The sequence below is a fragment of the Trachurus japonicus genome, chromosome 23, assembly GCF_045865225.1.
Source record: "Trachurus japonicus isolate A0001 chromosome 23, Traja_1.0".
Taxonomy (NCBI): Eukaryota; Metazoa; Chordata; class Actinopteri; order Carangiformes; family Carangidae; genus Trachurus; species Trachurus japonicus.
The window spans coordinates 21,009,027-21,029,087 of NC_140929.1; the positions used below are offsets into that span (position 1 = coordinate 21,009,027).

Here is a 20,061-nt window from a genome sequence, read left to right on the forward strand (position 1 = left end):
GGAAACTCCCCCCCCCCCCGTGACGTCACAGCACTGAGTCAAACAGCAGACTCACTACACCACAACGAGCTGCACAGACCGCTGCAGCACCGGTAGATAGACACACCTAACAACCTGCACGTCAGTCACATTTCCTGCTGTCTATCTATCTATCTATCTATCTATCTATCTATCTATCTATCTATCTATCTATCTATCTATCTATCGTTCTATCGTTCTATCTATCTATCTATCTATCTATCTATCGTTCTATCGTTCTATCGTTCTATCTATCGTTCTATCTATCGTTCTATCTAGGGTGAAGTCAGGTAAAATGGGCCACTTTTTGGTAAACGACTAATAAGACCCATTCATAACAATACGCTATGCAATGAAATCATTGATATTTTTAAAAATCGACATAGGTCTCTTAAATGTTTCTGTGTGAAAAAAAAATTAAAAAGTATCATTATTTTGGAATTATGAGAGTTAAAGTATCGGGATATTCCCTCTCGAGGTACGATGAAGGTTCAGGTAAAATGGGCCAGCCGTTCAGTTAAATTGGGCCAAGAGAGAACAACACAGTAATTTTAGCAGAAATCATTAAAAATTTAATAATTAATTGACACTACTACTAAACTACAACACTAAACTTAACATTAACAGTAAAAACATAAGAGGTTGAAGACATTTTTTAATCTTAAAATGCATTTTAAAATTACATGATCATGTTGTTGCTATGCTCTTTGTTAACTGACGTTATAGGCTCTTTTACTGTGTGTGTATGTGTGTGTGTGGCATTATAGATGCCATTTTTTCCCCCACAGTGCTAATGGTACCATGAGTGGCACTGACCAACCTTGGATATATATCTAACTTTGAACATGTTTTGCACCCTCAATTTCTGTGTAACTTCAGTGTAAGACTGTGTTTTGTATGTGGCCCATTTTAGCTGAAATGCATGGCTCAATTTACCATGATGCATTAAGGTAAATTGAGCCACCCACAAAAAATGCATTTAAATTAAAAATAAGTAAGCTTAGCAAGAATTTTGCATTCTAGCCAATGGGGGGAATCACAATGTGTATTATAAATCACATTTTTTTATTGTAGATCTGTTTTTTTACGGAGTTATCAACCTTATCAGTTTCAAGTGAAATTTGTTTGCCAGGTCACTTTTCGCACACTTCTCCTCAGCAGGCTGGATATAAAGCATTGTCCCATCCACAACAACAACCAGAGACCACTCAAATCAATTGTTTTTTTCAAGTACAGTTGTAGCAACAATTTGAAATCATTTACAGCCATTGCCTGTTAAAACTTAAAAAGCTAGGAGGCTCAAACCTTAACTGGCTCATTTTACCTGATGGCCCAATTTACCTGATGTCACCCTATCTAGTCGTTCTATCTATCTATCTATCTATCTATCTATCTATCTATCTATCGTTCTTTCTATCGTTCTTTCTATCGTTCTATCTATCTATCTATCTAGGCTATCTATCATTCTATCTATCTATCTATCGTTCTATCTATCTATCTATCTATCTATCTATCATTCTATCTATCGTTCTATCTATCTATCGTTCTATCTATCTATCGTTCTATCTATCTATCTATCTATCTATCTATCTATCTATCTATCGTTCTATCTATCTATCGTTCTATCTATCTATCTATCGTTCTATCTATCTATCTATCTATCTATCGTTCTATCTATCTATCGTTCTATCTATCTATCTATCATTCTATCTATCGTTCTATCTATCTATCTATCTATCTATCTATCTATCTATCTATCGTTCTATCTATCTATCGTTCTATCTATCGTTCTATCGTTCTATCTATCTAGGGTGACATCAGGTAAATTGGGCCATCAGGTAAAATGAGCCAGTTAAGGTTTGAGCCTCCTAGCTTTTTAAGTTTTAACAGGCAATGGCTGTAAATGATTTCAAATTGTTGCTACAACTGTACTTGAAAAAAAACAATTGATTTGAGTGGTCTCTGGTTGCTGAATGCTTTATATCCAGCCTGCTGAGGAGAAGTGTGCGAAAAGTGGCCTGGCAAACAAATTTCACTTGAAACTGATAAGGTTGATAACTCCGTAGAAAAACAGATCTACAATAAAAAATGTGATTTATAATACACATTGTGATTCCCCCCATTGGATAGAATGCAAAATTCTTGCTAAGCTTAAATGCATTTTTTGTGGGTGGCTCAATTTACCTTAATGCATCATGGTAAATTGAGCCATGCATTTCAGCTAAAATGGGCCAACATACAAAACACAGTCTTACACTGAAGTTACACAGAATTGGATGGTGCAACACATGTTCACAGTTAGATATATATCCAAGGGTGGTCAGTGCCACTCATGGTGCCATTAGCACTGTGGGGGAAAAATGGCATCTATAATGCCACACACACATACACACACAGTAAAAGAGCCTATAACATAGTCAGTTAACAAAGAGCATAGCAACAACATGATCATGTAATCTTCAAATGCATTTTAAGATTAAAAAATGTCTTCAACCTCTTATGTTTTTACTGTTAATGTTAAGTTTAGTGTTGTAGTTTAGTAGTAGTGTCAATTAATTATTAAAATTTTAATGATTTCTGCTAAAATTACTGTGTTGTTCTCTCTTGGCCCAATTTAACTGAACGGCTGGCCCATTTTACCTGAACCTTCATCGTACCTCGAGAGGGAATATCCCGATACTTTAACTCTCATAATTCCAAAATAATGATACTTTTTAATTTTTTTTTCACACAGAAACATTTAAGAGACCTATGTCGATTTTTAAAAATATCAATGGATTTCATGCATAGCGTTTTTGATGGTCTTATTAGTCGTTTACCAAAAAGTGGCCCATTTTACCTGACTTCACCCTATCTATCTATCTATCTATCTATCTATCTATCGTTCCATCTATCTATCGTTCTATCTATCTATCTATCTATCTATCATTCTATCTATCGTTCTATCTATCTATCTATCGTTCTATCCATCGTTCTATCTATCTATCTATCTATCGTTCTATCTATCTATCTATCGTTCTATCTATCTATCTATCGTTCTATCTATCTATCTATCTATCTATCTATCTATCTATCTATCTATCTATCTATCTATCTATCTATCTATATTGGAGTCCTAGTTCCACTTTCACTCAGCTTGACAGACTTTTATTTTGGCAGGTCAGCACATAGGTAGGTGTTACTACCGTTTACATCCAAGAACATTGTGTGCTTTACTTCACTACTTGTCACTACTTGTAGTTGATTGGCCTACTGCCTCTTTGCTGCAGGTCATTAACAAAACAAAACAAAACAAACAAAGAAAAACACACACATTATATCATACAAATCAACAAAACACTGCACATGAGAAATCAGAAAATCTGCCCCAGCAAAACAGGAAACAAAACAACCAATTAAAGCAGAAACAGCAAAACAGGAAATGTGACAAGTTGTTTCTTGGAAAAGGTAGGGACTGCCCATGATTGGACAGAAGCCATGTCAATTTACAGGTTTTCTCAGTCACTTTGGTACGTTTCTCATTTGTGCACATGAAAAAAGCAGTTTCTCATTTCTTTGAACAAGTTGCAAATGCTTTGGTTCATCCATGCAAATGATTATTTACAATTATCTGCTGTTTCCTACATAATCAATTATGTCATGTTGATCAAAGTGTATTACAGTGTTTTTACGATCGCTATAGGCTACTTATAACACTTTTTCAAAACTCTTCACACACATCACATCTAAAACACACAATTGACCTTTCAGAAACAGTTAATTTCATGCTCAAAATCACACAGTGTAATTAAACACAGACACACAACAACAACAACAACAACAAAACACCATGAAAACCCCAAACCTCCCACCCCCACAAATATACACACAGATACACAATTACATACACACACCCACACACATACACTAGCTTTTGCTGAGAAGACATGGCTGGGCACCGAGATCTGAGGTGAGGAAGAAGCTACGTGAGGGAATAAAACAGTAAAATGTATAAAATAGACCAAATAAATAACGTGAAATAGAATAATTTTGTGCACCGACTAAAACATTGAAATAAAACAAATAAAACAGGATAAACTAAACTAAAAAATAAGAATCAGCTGTGTGATGTATTTGCAGGAGCTCAATCACAATCAACTGTTTTGCAATGTTTCAGTCTACAATATGAACTGTTCACTTTGGGCCTTCAGGTTTGGCTTTGAACATGAGGTTTTCTTCTTTGACAAACAGTGTGAACGCAACTGAAAATTTACCAGTTATCATTGTCATAATATGTCAAGCATGTTTCTATACATCTCCATTAGACTTCTTTTTTTTCTAAATCTGTCATAAATTGGTAAATTGCTTCCAGGTGAATCTTGACTTTCTCTAACGTAGGGAAATGTGAGGAGCATTAGATCGACCAATGATCAAACAGTTTTCTGAAATATCTCAAAGGTGCATCTCATGAACCATCAACTGGCAAGTATATACAGTAGATAGCCAGAGCACAACACTATGTTACAATGTGCAGGGCCGTTGTATAGGGGAGAAAGGTGATGATCATTCTAGGGGCCCAGCGCCCAGTGGGGCCCACAAAAAACCCCAGTAGTCTAATCTTTGTATGACTGATTTATTCTGCATAAGACGCTGACTAATGTTGCATTAGCATCAAAACAAAGGAGGCTAAATAAAAAATGATAATACATATGTAGTCTAAGAAAATTCTGGGGGCCCAGAATTCCTAGCAACGGCCCTGACAATGAGGTGTACTGTAGGAAGACTGCACTGTATTCCTACAGCACTACAGTTTCCCCAAGGAGATTGTCCTATGTTCACATTTCTCCTTTTGTTTTTTATGCAGTGCTGTCAACAAATTACAGTAGCCTATAGTGTAAGTGTGAGTCTTGTCCAGTCTCTTGCAGTCAATCTACATACACTAAGGTGTAACCTACAATTTACAATAATTGTCAGCAAAACCTTAGCCATAGTTTACATCAGAACATCCCTCCAGAGTAGCTACACTGTTATATTGACAACATGACAGTCTTATCCGTACACAATGACTTGTCATTCTGATGGCACTGACATGTTCATTGACTTTTGAGAGATGAACTAAGGTTTTGAGCAAGAGACTGGCTTTTGCAGGTAATCCATGGTGTTTTGCTATTTGCATTAATTGTTTTGAGAAATGCACTTACTGTTTTTCAAATGTCAAGGATTATTCAAGAAAAGAAGAAAAAGAAAAACTGGAAATCATTCAGAAATAAAGCCCACCAACAACAATCTTTCACTTCCCATTATGAAAACTGGTGAATGTGGCCTCTGTGACGTGTCTGTGGGAGGTCTTCTGCTGCTGCTGTTTATGTCTCCAGACCATAAGACTGTTAAAGCATGCAGCAACTTTATTTATTTATTTGGAGCCTCTTCCTTTTACATGTCATGCCAGTTCTTCAAGACAGTGAGTGTGGGTTTGTAATATCGTATGGCTTCCCAAAACTGGAAAATGGATCTGTCCATTTAAAGCAGCAGGGTTGAGGCATTTGAGGTGACCACATGATGCTTTCCCGTCAGATCAAACTTCTCTTGTCACAGCTAATAAGACAAGTCTTCACTCTTGTGCACTTAACCTGTGACCCGGGTGCTGCACCATAGTGGTAGTAGCCTATTCATATGGCGACACTGAGATAACAGCCCCACCATGAGGTCAAACTGAAAAAAACAACATTATCCTGATAACCTGAATGCAGCATCCCATTAGAAAAAAGTTACATTCCTATGTCTTTTTTTAATCAATATTTTATCAGGTTTTAAAGCAGGAACAGAACAGTGAACATACATGACAGCAACTGTAGGTATAAACATATACACATAATGGCATAAAAGAAGAGATGAGGGGGAAAAAATTAAACAAAAGTGTTACAATACTATAATGGACCTTACATGGATAGTTAGAAGGTTTTACAGTTTAGACATTACACGTGGGTCAGGGACCGCACAGCTGGATCAATAGAACAAAATCAAGGAGCATTGGGGGCGCCAATCAACACTGCAGCGACTTCTATGTACTTAGTCTGCTATACAGCCCAGCAGGTGGTTCAGGAAGGCCTACAGGGGTTTTTGCTGGAGACTTGAAAAAGAAGGTAGGCTACCGCTTCTGAAAGATGTTGCATGTTACCTGAAAAATTAAGTTAATTTCCTGTGAGACTTTTCCCAAAATATAAATGTAACAAATGCAATGTTATGTAAGACCTAACCTCCTGCTTGCATTTAAGTCTTATGTTCAGACTAGACAAAAGGTGTTTTAAGTTAAAAGAACTGTGAAATGCAACAACTGTTCTGACTCTGAATGTATAAAAATAAACCGTATTTGTTTGTGTGTACAACATTGTGAGTTTGTCTATAAATAGATTTTTAGAAAAACAAATACCACAATATATCACCTAGCCTGCAGTATCCCAATATATTGAACTCCACTTCTGTCAGCAGTAGTTACAGCAGCGGTCTTTCTCTCAGACATGTTTTAACCATCATTAGTTTCAGTTAACATCTGCATTATAGACATGTTTGTTATAATAAGAACCAGTATATAGTCCCGGCCCCTCACCTGTTCCCTGCCTCTTCTCTCAGACCATCCACCTCCCCTCATCTCCATGTTTTCCTCTCACTCCTGCCATTCTCCTTCCTACCACATGATGTCTCCAGACATTTCTTCCTGTTGTCCTTTTGTCTCAGCCAGCTGACATGAGCTCACCTTTTCTCATGATCCAACCAGTATTTAAACACACACCATCATCCAACAGCTTCTGTTGCTTTTGTTTCCTTGTTATGTTCATAAGTATTTACCATAAACCCGTCTTTGCATTTCAAGGCGCTGCAACGACTGTTATCAGATGATTCCTGACATATTTTGATACGTTATCATGAATGACAGCTGTTAATCATTCACAGCCAGTATAAGGGTATTTATGTTTGTTTCTAAATCATCTGAATTGAGTTGGGTTCTGTTCATTTATAAGGAACTTATCTGAACTGTGGAACATTAGGTTTCTGTTTTGTTGCTGTGTTTTGAACCACTGGGCTACCATACATCGTGGCAGCTCTTTGTGATCAGTATAAAAAAAATGAACCTGAGTCAGGGACTTTCCATCTAAACTGATTTACCAACACCGGTTTCAATAGTCCACATTAAATCAGACATAAAAATACTTTGGACCTACAACTATAAAGTCTAAAGTGCAGCTCAGGGCCCCTCCCGGTCCCAACACACTGACGCTGTGAAATATGTTCTGACTCTGACCACAAAGCACTCAACAGGAAGGACAGTTTCAGATTCAACCCGTGACAACAGAAACATTATCATGTTTACTTACAGGTTACATCAGATCTCATATGAAGAGACACAAACACTTGAATTGGTTCAACTCAATTGCATTTTATTTCCATATACCAAAAATAAATCTCAACATTATCTTAAGGCATTCACCAAGGATGGGTTTGCTATACCCACATGTATTTCAAATCACATACATTTAATGAGTTTAATACCTTTTATGTGTTACTGGTACATACTACCTACTAGCCAACCACAGAAACAACATAACAAAGTGCTCTGGTTTTGAGTAATTCTGTAAAACAACTTACTTGTCTATCAAAATAAAAAATCAACGTAATTTATTAAGCTCAGCATTTCTAACTTAGCGTAAAGCACACAGCAATGAACAGGTTAACAGAACATGAATAAATCAAATTCCCCAAGATTTCCAAGTTCGTGCTATTTTTTTTTTGTGGGTAGCCACAACCACGTCACAAGTCAACAGCTGATGGCAGCGTGAGCCATGTGAGATACACAAATCCTTCATTAAGGAAACTAAAACCTAATTTAATATTTGGTTTGTACACATTATTTAGGAGATATACAAGTTTGTTTCTAGCATGTTGCACACCAACACAGAGAGAAGAACATATACACTTCAGATACAGTATATTTACATATCAGCAGTTTGCCTGGCATACACATATAGCTCACTGTCGCACAACTATTCATCCAGTGTTCAAATTTGCAATGTAAGTGCTGCGTTTTCAATTATACTATCATGTTACTGACACTACTTAAATTCAGTATCCATTAATGACCAGGCTTCTATGTTCCTACTGGATGTGTGTTTCTGTTTGCTGACAATTATATTAAAAAATCTGTTTGTTTGTTTTTTTCTTTTAACATATTTTCTCACAATAAATGACACTCAAAGCCAATTTATGATTGTTAAATTAACTGATTTCACATTAGTCAATCTCTCTGAGGCTGTGTTTGGTAGGAACAGGCAGGTAAAGGTAAATCAAGAGTATAAAAGAGGGGAAAAGAAGGAGGATACAGATTTATAAGCTGTATTTTAAAGACAGTATACATAGTTTTTGAACTAATTCATGTAATCTAATCATTTTAAGGCTTGTTACTGTGAGAATTTGATTGTTTTAGGCCTCGACACAACACATCCTTCCATGGAGCTTTGTTCACAGCTCCATTGATGCATTTTCCCTCATTTGTTGAAGTTCAGAGTCAAACCAAAGTTTTCAGATGAAACAGTCCAATTTCTTCATCGTCATGAGCCTGAACAGTCCTGTGATAATGAAAGGATATTTTTTTTAAAAGTGTGTAATCACTCAGTTACTGCACCAGTTGTTTGTTTACTGAGCTGAAAGATGACACTGACATATGGTACATACCTGAAGCAGGGCGGAGCACAGAACTTACATATCTGGTTCTGCAGAGAGGGGAAAAAAATCACAGTGAGCGACTGAACTTTCTAGCACCTCGGACCAGTACAGGTTACAGTGTGATTCTGGAGCAGTACAGAGAAACGCTACAGTGACACATCTTCATTCCTGAAGGAAAAAATGTTATGTATTTGTATGTATGCTGGAAAAAGAAAATGCGTATCGTTCGGAATGAATTTCTCAGTTCATGTGACCTGTTTAATTAGTGATTCAAATTTAGAAAAACTAAAAATGATTAGACTAAACAGGCTAGTGTCTTTTCTTCTCTTTTGTTTGGCAAAAAAATGAAGATGACAGATGAAACCAAATCTTCAACACACTCTTTCCTCTTCTCACTAGCTGTGGTTTGCAGACGTGACCTAATGTGTGTTTATGAGCAGCGTGAGCTCCTCACAAAGTGTTTGTTTCATTTCTATATGAAGAACTACATAACCTGTGTTGTAAAAGTATTATTATCAATAGGGGATAGCACAGAAATGTATGTTATGTCCTGTGTAACATATGCAAATGTGTTATTTCCATAATCAACTGAATTTAAAAGAAAGTGAAAAAATAAAATAAAAGAATGACAAAACATGGTGTGATAAAATAAAAGGAGCAGCACAGGAAATTAGCAAATGTAAGTTATTATAAATTATAAATAAGAAATAATTACATGGTGTCTGTACATAGGAACTGTCCAAAACATGTGGTGCATAAGATTTACAAAAGCTGAAACTGAACACAGTAATGTGGTTGTGTAATTTAGACAGATGTAGACAGACACATACCCCATTCGAACGTCTGTGTCTTCCCCAAGTGTTTCACTCTGCAGGAATAGTGCTCCCCGCTGTTTGGGGTGAAGGGCACATGCTTCGTCAGGTGGTAGCTCCAGTTCTCCTCGAAGGCCAGGTCAGTCTGTTTGCCTCCTGGGATAACGGCGTCACCTTTGAGCAGCTCGATGGTGATCTCAGGTGGGTAGAAGTCGCTCACATGGCAGATCAGCACGTTCGACTGTCCATACAGGCCTGGTGAACGGCTGTACACCTGCACCTTGGGCGAAACTGAAGAGGAGATGGAAAACGTTTCACACATGTAACTTACAGACATGATATGATGACAATATTTTAAGAACATATACAGACTATTACTATATTATTAATTATTATATAACTATCAATAAAAAGGTAACATTGTGTTATTTAATACTATCATTTTAATTTTAACCGATGAAATATTGCTTCATTTTTTGTTGTAGTAAAATGTCTATTATATTTTTTGTATCTTTATTATTTCAGTATGACCCATGGTGGTTATAACACTACAATAAGGTTTTCGAGTGGTTTCAAATTGTTTCGATTTCTCTCGTCACGTAGGGACATAACTTATTGAGCTTCACAAAAGACATTAACTTGAACTTAAACATCTAAAACACAACTAATCTAAGTTTCACTGTAGTTTTAGGAGGATTATTTCCAGGGTTAAAGCTTCATAGTTTCCGGTAAACTGAAGGTTAGCTAACATTACCAGTAAAGCCTGAGACCAGTCTATGGCTGAGACCTGCCATTTCAGGACTATCCGCGACACTACGCCATTTCTAAATACACCCGTATACGTATTTACAGTAAAATACTTACTTTCTTTAGTCGCGTCGATTAGGCAAAGCAGACCGACCAAAACGGCGACGACGAGGGTCTTCATCCTGTCACCTTGAGACGTTAATGTCCTGGACAAAGTTATTTAGTCTTCGCTCGAATAAACGAGACGTCAAAAGTTCACCGCGGCCAAAAGCGAAAGTATCCCTGGCTGGGTGTTATTGTCGTCGGTCGTTTCCTGGTCGAGACAGCAGCACTGGGCGGAGCTTAAAGTGACGAATCAGGAAGCCAGGGCAGGAGCGCGCTGAGGCCCCGCCCCCCGAGGCATTACGTCACCTCCAGCTTCACCAATAGAAAAATCGTGGGCAGCTGTTGCTAGGTAGAAATAACTCCGACATGTTCCTGTTGCGCAGTTGTATTTACTGTAATCCTGACTGCAAGTCTTGAGGGCCCACTCCATCGTGTTTGTGTCTTAATGACAGTGTCTGTCAACTGCAATATTTTGGTCCCTATTACAAATCATGTAATCATGTGTAACACAAATTTAAAAGTATTAGTAACAAGAGATAGAAATATTTAGATAAGTTATGCTGTTCCTATTTGAATTATTTTTGCTGTTAAATTTTCAGTTGTGTGATAACTAATACTTTCTGTTTTGTTGTTTTGTATATAGCCTAATGTGTTTTCTTTTGTTGGTTGTGTTTTGTGAAACAATTTGGTTTGTACCTTGAAGCCATCTTATGACCTCTGGAGCATAGGGACAGTATTTAGGCTACTGCTTTAGGGAACAGTTACCACGTTTACATGATGTTTTTAAAGCGGAATTAATTAATTCCGCTTTAAATAGTTCGGAATTAAAATATTTTCCTTCGAGTTTACATGGACATAATAATTCCGAATTAGGGTTTACATGGAAAACACGTTAAATCGCCTTTATTTAATTCCGCTCAACGTCTGGAGGTCGGGAAGCGTTCTGATTGGACAGAGGGTACACGTGTTTACGTATTTACGTCTACCGGAAGAAAACAAACTCCATTCTCAGTGTGTGAAGTGAACAGAGCTGCAGCCGCGAGCCGCTCCGCTGCTCCTAAACTTAACAACAACTTAGAAGCAGAAAGTTTCTCCTCTTAACCTAGCCTCGTAAACCAGCCTCTCGCGGAAGTGCATTTCATTTCATTCCGAGGGAGAGTCTGGCCTCATCCCCATTCTAAGCGTTTGAACTGAAACCCTCAGAAGGCCGAGCCAATCAGCGTCGCCCGCTGTGATTGACACAGCACGTTGGCCAATCAGGGACCGACTGGTGCAAAGCCCCGTCACTACACCAACTTGCTGATTGGCTGGATGGGGTTGTCTGTCAATGCTACTACCAAAGATATTAAACCGTCTTTGCTACTACTCCCGCCCAGCTGCCGCCCACCCCAAACGCTTAGAGGGGGGATGAGGCCAGACTCTCTGAGAAATGAAATGAAATGCATTTTCGTGAGAGGCTGGTTTACGAGGCTAAGGATGGCCTTCCCTTCCCTGAGTGTGTGAGCCTGGCCGCACCCTCCGCCGCTACTGCTACCGCCCCCAGCGCTGCCGGCGGCCCGGGCTCACGCCGGGTTCACACCGGACGCCGAAGCGCCGCGAATAGCCGCGGAACGGAGACCGCTTCCCTTCGGCGGCCAAGTTAACAGGTTCTGTAGTTCAGACCAGACGCGACGTGCCGCGATTGCTCGCGCCGTGCATTTATCGTTTCGGCGTCTGTTCTATTTTGTGCACGAGCCGCGAGCAATCGTGTCAATCTTGGCAGGAAGTCACACATGAAACAGCGAGAGAATCCGGTCAATTTTCAAAATAAAGCACTTTTCAAAATAAAATACAGCGATTGACAAATGCGACCGTATTTATATTTGTCAGACTCTCAACAGAGATCAAGAGAGATGAAAACACACAGACACACACACACACACACACAGGATAGGGAGACACGGAGTAGGCTGGCTGCAGGGGGGCGGGGGGGTCAAAACACACAAACAAACAGGGAAAGAGAGAGAGAGAGAGAGAGGCAGAGACGAGTTGTTGTAAAGTGAAGGACGACGTGAAATTCATCTTGGAAGTGAAGTACAGGGAGTTGTTTGACCCACAGCACACGGTGTTATAATTATATGAGGTTATTTACTTATCCATGATGTAAAAAACACAGCTCTGAATGTGAGTAAACAACAGCTGAGGAGCAGAGGCGCTCGCGACCGCCGCGGAGAAATCAGCATCTGGTGTGAACTGGAGGGACGCGGCTCGCGCGCGATTTCCGCGTTCAGTGTGAACCAGGCGTCACACACCCTCACTGCCCGGATCGCCTTCCCCGGTGTGTGAGCCACCGGCGGCCGGGCACCGGGGTCTGTGGAGCGGGTTCATGAAGCCTGGTTGTCCCGACATGATTCACTCACAACACTGCGGCTGTAACGTTATGTTGTGTGTGTTGTAACCTACTTTTCACGGTTAAATTATCAGCGCGACACACACATAGAGCGGCGAGTCAGTTAATACGCATGCGCAGAACGACCGGAATTAATTTTAAAAAGAATAAACGTTTACATGATAGAGGAATTAATTAATTCCGCTTTAAAATATGAATAAACCACCCACTTAATTCGGAATTAAGTTTAAATCCGAATTATATTTTCACTCGGAATTAAGTGTTTACATGATCTTTTTAAAGCGGAATTAACTTTAATTCAGAATTAAATGATTTTAATTCGGAATTAACCCTCTCATGTAAACGGGGCAAGTAGTGACACTTTAAGATGAATACCTCTTAGTAAGCACCCGTCCATAGACCTGGCCTAATGCTGGTCTACCAAAATAAAAGTCTGTCATGTAGCTATTGTGTGAAATTGGAGCTAGACATTTGAACTTCAGGAATACTTAATTGACAGACAGAGACATTCATATCCTTTAATTGCGTAAATACCTATGTGAATATCAAGCTCACCCCTGATAACATGCTTGTTTTCTTCTGGCACAGTAATCCTCCAGTCCTCGGCCATGATTTGGTCCAGGATAGGCTACATACAATGACTGTCATATGCTACTCTGAATATTTACTAATATTGCCCAAAGACAGTAGGCTACATTCAGCCACAGTCCTCTGGCTGTCAGCCAACATCCCATGTGTTTTTAATCAATCAAGTTGAATTCAAAGTATTTTCAAATTAACTGGAATAGTATTTTCACATTCATTTTCCTCAGAACATGTGTGACGTGTGGCAGTGAAGGGATGAGTTAAGACCACCCAGTGAAGCACAGGTCAAATTGGTAAAGTCAAATTATTTTCAATGAGAGCCCGGTGACCTGAGCGACCAAAGCGTCAACTGCCGTCACCGCACTTCCATAGTGTCCAAAGCGTCACCAGGCGAGAAGTTGAGCCTTGGTTAACTTTAGAGATGTCCTTCGGCTCCTCATTGACCAGCACGATCGAACTTTGGCGTCAGCCACGTGACGAGCGACCAAAGTGGCTAAAAATATTTGCCGTTTTGGAAGCTGTCTTGTCTGAAGCACACCCTGAGGGTTTTTGACGCTTTGGAAGGCATTGCATACTTATCAAAATCCCTTTAATAAATAACCTGTAGAGTTTTGTGTTTAAAAAATTAAAACATCAGTATATTTTAAGACACTTTATTTAGACAAATGAATTTACAAGTGTCGACCAACAAATCAAACTTTTTGAACACACTTCTATTTACTTCAAATAGGACAGCCCATACACATAATTAATTTCACCAGTTCCTATTTAAATGCATAATTTAGGTAGGAAAACAGTTTCAATCAATCTAAGTGTGATAGACACAAATAACAACAGCATTCCCTGCTTTAATTTTATATAAACACAATGTCTAACGACAAGGGAAAAGGATGAAAAATAAGGTGCAAGCAATGTATGGAATGCTGCTAAATTAGAAAAGACTAAATGACCAGCAGCCCTTGTATTCTGTCATATTAAAGTAGAAACTGAACATTTACATCTCCCTCAGCAAGATATTGATAGTTGGATTTATGGAGAGAAAAGTGAGAAGTTGTGGGGAATCTGTTGATTACAGATGTGAGGATCAAACGCTGCTGAGGCTGGTATATTGGTTGTCATCTGGAAAGAGAAAAAAGAACAACAGCAAGTCAGCATCTACTGAGGCAATCAAATGACATTCCTGGTGTGGGGTGGTTGAGTAGCGTCGCTGTACAACAGAGAAATGAACTTACCAAACTGAGCCTTTGCGGGGCCTTACATGTTGGGCTCTGTAAAAAATTAAGAAGAAGCAGAAACACATTTATAATCTATCTCATCTACAAGTGTATTTAATTAACATATTCAGAAGTAAATAGAAACACTTTGAATTACACTTGATTTGTTTGAAAGGTGGTATATACATACAATTTGATTGATATTCTGTTTTACAATTGATTTACATTATATTTTTTTGTGTAGTGTATCAAGGCTGATGATTTGACATGTGACCTCTTCAATTTTCTGTTTTGAGGTTTCTCTTTCTTTTTTCCAATCTCAATAGATTACAATAGAAGTTTCAGTGCTGCTGCTTTTAACAGCCCCCCCTCCTCTTTTTAGCATGATTGCACAACATGTTTGTTTGTTTTTTAGTGTTTTTATACGAGCCTGTTAAAGACGAATTTCTGTCACTCGTGTGTTTCTATCTATCTATCTATCTATCTATCTATCTATCTATCTATCTATCTATCTATCTATCTATCTATCTATCTATCTATCTATCTATCTAAATGCATGCACGGTGCACCCTCTGACTGTTTTGAAGTTTATTATCATTATGTAAAGTTCTTAATGTCTTCCTTCTGTCTCATCTAATTGCCTACATAGCTGTGTTATCACCTGCTGATACAGTTTTGAATCTCTGTCCAGTTTCTTGACTGATGTCAACTCACCCCAGGCGTAGTCTTTCTGATTCGTCCCATGGGTGACCCTGCAGCTGTACTTCTGGCCGTCATTGGGCGTGAAGCCGGCGCTCTTGGTCAGATGGAAGTGCCAGTCCTGCTTGAAGGCCAGGTCTGTCTGCACGGCATTGGGGATCTCCACTCCATCCTGAAGGAGCTGGATGGAGATGTCAGGGGGGTGGAAGTTGCTCACGTGGCAGATGAGGGTGTTCCCCTTTCCGTACTCCCCTGGGTTACGGCTGTACACCTGAACCTTGGGTGGACCTGAAGGCAACATGGGAATTACGTCAAACGACAGTCCTTTTTTTTTTTACCAGACGCTACGGTACTTCCTGGATGAAAACACTCATAATATAATTATAACAACATTGGGTGCACATAAAATATTCAATTGATAAATAGCAGTGATTATACTGATATATAATAATACTGGTTTAGTGAGTATGAAAACAATGTGGCCTTCAAAGTCACCTGATCTCGCCACAAAAGAAAACCGATGGGGGATTTTTATACTGCGCACTTACTTGTGAGATAAAATTAGAAAATAAAAATGAAACTAATCACAAGGTGAGAATGCAACGGACGATAGTCGAAATGTTCCAGAACCTCAAACACATCGTGTTTTTGTTTTTAATCCACAAGGATTTATTTCACTGAGAATTCAGACACTGGCCCTCTGTAGTTTGGGCAGATGCCGTTTCCTGTAAACACTCAGATGCAGGTTTACCTCCCTGAAGCCAGAGGAGGGTGCTATCACAGCAGAGATGATATTACTGGAAATCGAAACTAAATCAGACTGATGAGGGGAATCCCACCGACTTAAAAAAAGACGTTTTATACCGTTTCTCTTTAGCATGTGACTCTCACAATGTCTCTTCCATAAGCCTTTAGTTTTATTTCACAGATTACTGCTTTAGTTTACAAAATCCCTAACCTATTTGTGATGTCGCCTGGGTCGCCATAACAAAGGCAGCTTCACCTTAGATATGGTGTCTGCAATTCTTCAGTCCAAAAACAAGATAAAATTCATAACAGGTAGATTAAAAACAATACTTACTGGTTTTGGAGTCCACTGAGCAGAAAACTGCTACTAGAGCAGCGATACACAGAGCGTAGTTCATCGTGGCCTGCATCTCTTGCTTCAGTAGTTCGATGAGACGTGTGTTCACCTCTTTCAAAGTGCTGGAATAAAGTGAAAGTGTGGAGGGAGGCAGCTTTGTGGAGTCATCTAGGTCCACCCACTTCACCGCATCAGCCAATCAGTAATTTTCATCATACTGTCACTAGGTAAAATATGGCAAAAGAGGTTTGGTTCCTCGTGGAGGAGGGACGGTTTTAGGAAACTACCGGGCGACCCACATTCACCATGACGTTGAAAACGGCAGAGAAAAAGCTTTTTCTGTGTGTGGTGATGCCAAGAATTAGTCAATCTAACAACAACACACCTTCAGCAGGAGGGATCAGGTTAGGGGTCATTCTCAGCCCCTCTGCTTTTTGTATTGTTTTTTTCCTTCCTACTCTCACAGCTCCTTAGTCCCTTATTTCGTCTTATCTTCCTTATTATTGTTCCCTCCCTTCATCTTCACTCTTTCCCACTCATTATGTTGTAAATTCAATGAAACTTTTTTAGTTGAAAAAAAAAAAGTCTTTTCAAGTAACATCTTGCCTGTGGTGCTCATTATGTCATTTGTTTACAGGCAGAACCGCCATGTTGTGGTGCTACTGTACTGACACCCAGAAGTATGTTAACACATTATTTGCACTTTTATCTTGTATGCTTATTTTGGATATGTTTGTTAGACTATGGATAGCCTGTCTCTGTCCATTTTACATCATTAAGTGAATTATTCGTATGAAAATGATTAACTTCCTAACAAAACAGACATGTGCTGATCATGTAGGGATTTGTTTCACTGATCATATACGATACGTCTGAAGTTTGGGCGGATACTGGTTTCCTCTAAACAATGTTGACCAGGCAGAATCATGCCAGTGGACAGAGCTGTGTTAGATTGATTATACTAGAAAAAGAAACTAAATCCTGTTTGATGAGGGGAATTCCACCAAATTAAAAACAAGACAGACATGTTTCATACTGTTTCTATTTTGCGTAAAGCAGACGATAAGCATTTTTGTTAACAGATTTTATCTTGTGTTGTGTATATCGTCTCACAAAACCTCAGTTAACCTCTGATGTCACTGACCTGCATGGTGGAGACAACACGAAGGTGGTTTTATTAGAGTTAATCTAATTTATCTTTTTATGATTTTGGATTTCCCCTGCAAACATTCGACTGAGGCAGCACACTTCAGTGATCGACCGTCAGTGACAATGTCTGGAAGTGTCGGAGGAGGCACACTTAAAGCAGAATGCTCATTTGATACTGATTTGACAAGTCTCAGATTACATGTGTCCTAAACGGTGTGTTTTGGTTTGAAACAGACCAACTGAGAGAGAGAGAGAGAGAGAGAAAGCCAAACAGAAACTGAAATTTAACTTTGTTTGCTTTTTATCTTATTGTGGCAACTTATAAAACAAAAAGAAGACAAAACTCTTAGCAGCAGATTTCTTCATGTGCAGTTATGCCTGAAAAATCATATTACGTTACACCACGGAATCAGACTGTTTTTCTTTCTCCTCTGGTGAACTGTATTTGGAGCAATGGTTTCTTGGAGGTGGCGCTTATTGGTCATGTGCCATTGAGTCATAACTTTGATACGTCTGCTCTGTCTGTTTTTCTTCCGGCCTTAAAAAACAAAACATTTACAACCTTACACATGAATTTTATCCAATGTAATATTATTCAAAGATGGTCTCTAGTTTTAGTTCAGGAAGCTTGAACCAAAAGTGAACAAGCATATATTAATAATATTTTAAGATTATTAAATTGTTGTGAGGCTATGTTTCATATTAATGTAGCCTATCCTGTTTACTTGACTAGATCCTGCTATAAGAAATTACTAATGACAGTAGGCTACGACTATTAGACTACCAAAAATGTCTTCATACTGTTTTGTTAATGATTGTACAATTAAGGTTATTTAAAATAACTATTTATTTTGTCTCAACAAAGAATGTTCCACTTAAAGAAACTCCTGTCCTTTAATGTTGAAAGGAGAATGCTTCAAATGTTCTACTGTGCCTTTATTGAAAGCGTCCTTTCTTTTTGTAGCTATTACCTGCTGGTTTGGCAATGCCACAGAGGCACAGAAAAAGAGGGTTAGAGAAATTATAACCATATCTAGTAAATTGCTGCGCATCACTCTGCCATGTATGGAAGGCATCTACAGAGATAGGATAGAGAAAAAGGCAAGGAATATAGGTGACCAAAGGCACCCCCTTGCCCACTAACCCTCTACCATCCGGGCGACGATATCGCCCCCCCTGTTTACTAAAAACAGAGCAAAATTTTCTTTTGTGCCCCAGGCCATTAAATCCCTTAATAATAATCGATAGTCACTGTTAGTGTTGGTCAGCTCATAGCCTGCTCAGCTGGTCTGACCAGGTTAAGGCTGAGATAAACATAAAAAGTGTGACTCACTGATGATGAGTGTTAATGATGAGTGTTAATCTATGTGTGAAAGTTGTACTGTGCTGTTTTTATCTGTGTTGTTGTTTTTTTTAGATGAAATGTCAAGAGTGTGATCTGCTGCAACTCAATTTTCCCCTTACTACTACTAGGCTACCTACTATGATTCTAAAGTTAGTAAAAACAGACGATTTAGAAACACAGTAAAGTCATAGTTTGGTAAAACACAAACCAAGAGGCTTGTGTTTTTGTAAAGCACCACACATACTCTCAGAGGTGCTTTTCTATGTCACATACCGCCATCATAGACGACCGCCATAGACTGTAAAAAGCGCGGGACATGAAGCCTCACCTGACACCTGACACCGACCAACACCTCACCGGGTTGAGAGGTGGTTGAGGCGGTTCGGTGACCTCCTGACGGTGGCGTCTGGTCTGGTGGTTTATGGCCGGGGACGGGGACACGACACTTTCTTGATAAACAAACAAAACAATAATGTTTGAGGTTGTGAGGTCGCTCTGGGAGAAACAAAGGACGCACAGATTAACGTTATGCCAGTTTAGGAAAACTTCAGAGCCAATCAGAGGCAGAGAGGGGCGGGGCAAAACATGGATGAATGAAACCTATCGACTGCAGAGAAAGTCACAGGCAGCCCCGAGGCCACCGCCCGGGACCATGTCCGGGACCGGGAGTCCGGGACAGAGTAACGGCATTTAAGAAACCCTGGAAGTTTACATCTGTATGGCATAGACAGCTTTATGGAAACGAAGTCAGAATACATCTGTAAGTAACGCGTGGCTCGTTGGTCTAGGGGTATGATTCTCGCTTAGGGTGCGAGAGGTCCCGGGTTCAAATCCCGGACGAGCCCAGATTTTAACCCCCTGAGGGCTTCAGTACTGATAATCATAGACATGCTGATGATAACACCTGCTGAGGAGGATAGTTGAATAACACAAATCAAAACGGCTTCATATAAAATGAAAACAAATCAATGTCATCGATAAGTATGGAGAATCAAGCTCCTTTTCCAGCCAGTGACATGAAGATGAACCTGGACAGATTTGGTGAACAGCTCTGACCAACCTCCACAGCTGCCCAAGTTCAAAGTTCAAACAACTTATTATCCCAAATAGCTAGGGCAATTCAGTTTACAGTCCAGCAGTCACAAACACAAAGATAGGACAACACATAGTCCATTAATTCTCTCTGTCAGTCGCAACAAACTGGCATGAACTCCAGA

General features: G+C 39.3%; 2 protein-coding genes and 1 non-coding gene across 4 annotated transcripts; 1 reads left to right on the plus strand and 2 right to left on the minus strand.

Moving 5' to 3' along the window:
• Positions 1–7,412: 7,412 nt before the first annotated feature.
• On the minus strand, positions 7,413–10,619 carry LOC146962918 (beta-2-microglobulin-like). Its single transcript, XM_085769136.1, has 4 exons — positions 10,392–10,619; positions 9,546–9,818; positions 8,725–8,762; positions 7,413–8,618 (listed from the first exon to the last, which is right to left on the minus strand). Exons 1-3 carry the CDS (start codon positions 10,453–10,455, stop codon positions 8,749–8,751), a joined length of 351 nt encoding a protein of 116 aa, XP_085625262.1. The 5' UTR covers positions 10,456–10,619; the 3' UTR covers positions 7,413–8,618; positions 8,725–8,748.
• A 3,371-nt stretch (positions 10,620–13,990) lies between these two features.
• LOC146962919 (beta-2-microglobulin-like) lies at positions 13,991–16,519 on the minus strand. Of its 2 annotated transcripts, none has more exons than XM_085769536.1 (4): positions 16,348–16,519; positions 15,282–15,554; positions 14,586–14,621; positions 13,991–14,472 (listed from the first exon to the last, which is right to left on the minus strand). In XM_085769536.1, exons 1-3 carry the CDS (start codon positions 16,421–16,423, stop codon positions 14,608–14,610), a joined length of 363 nt encoding a protein of 120 aa, XP_085625662.1. In that variant the 5' UTR covers positions 16,424–16,519; the 3' UTR covers positions 13,991–14,472; positions 14,586–14,607. The 2 variants fall into 2 exon arrangements, with proteins under 2 accessions (XP_085625662.1, XP_085625663.1); XM_085769537.1 differs by having other exon boundaries at positions 14,458–14,472; positions 14,591–14,621.
• A 3,098-nt stretch (positions 16,520–19,617) lies between these two features.
• trnap-agg (transfer RNA proline (anticodon AGG)) lies at positions 19,618–19,689 on the plus strand. Its single transcript has one exon. It is a non-coding gene; the product is annotated as a tRNA-Pro (tRNA).
• Positions 19,690–20,061: the final 372 nt, after the last annotated feature.

What these genes read in the sequence shown, in the direction of transcription:
- LOC146962918 (XM_085769136.1), bottom strand. Translation starts at nt 10,455, where the DNA reads ATGAAGACCCTCGTCGTCGCCGTTTTGGTCGGTCTGCTTTGCCTAATC. An exon ending in AATCGACGCGACTAAAGAAA is followed by an intron (nt 9,819 to 10,391) that starts GTAAGTATTTTA and finishes TCTCCTCTTCAG; the next exon opens with TTTCGCCCAAGGTGCAGGTG.
- LOC146962919 (XM_085769536.1), bottom strand. Translation starts at nt 16,423, where the DNA reads ATGCAGGCCACGATGAACTACGCTCTGTGTATCGCTGCTCTAGTAGCA. An exon ending in CTCAGTGGACTCCAAAACCA is followed by an intron (nt 15,555 to 16,347) that starts GTAAGTATTGTT and finishes TGTTGCCTTCAG; the next exon opens with GTCCACCCAAGGTTCAGGTG.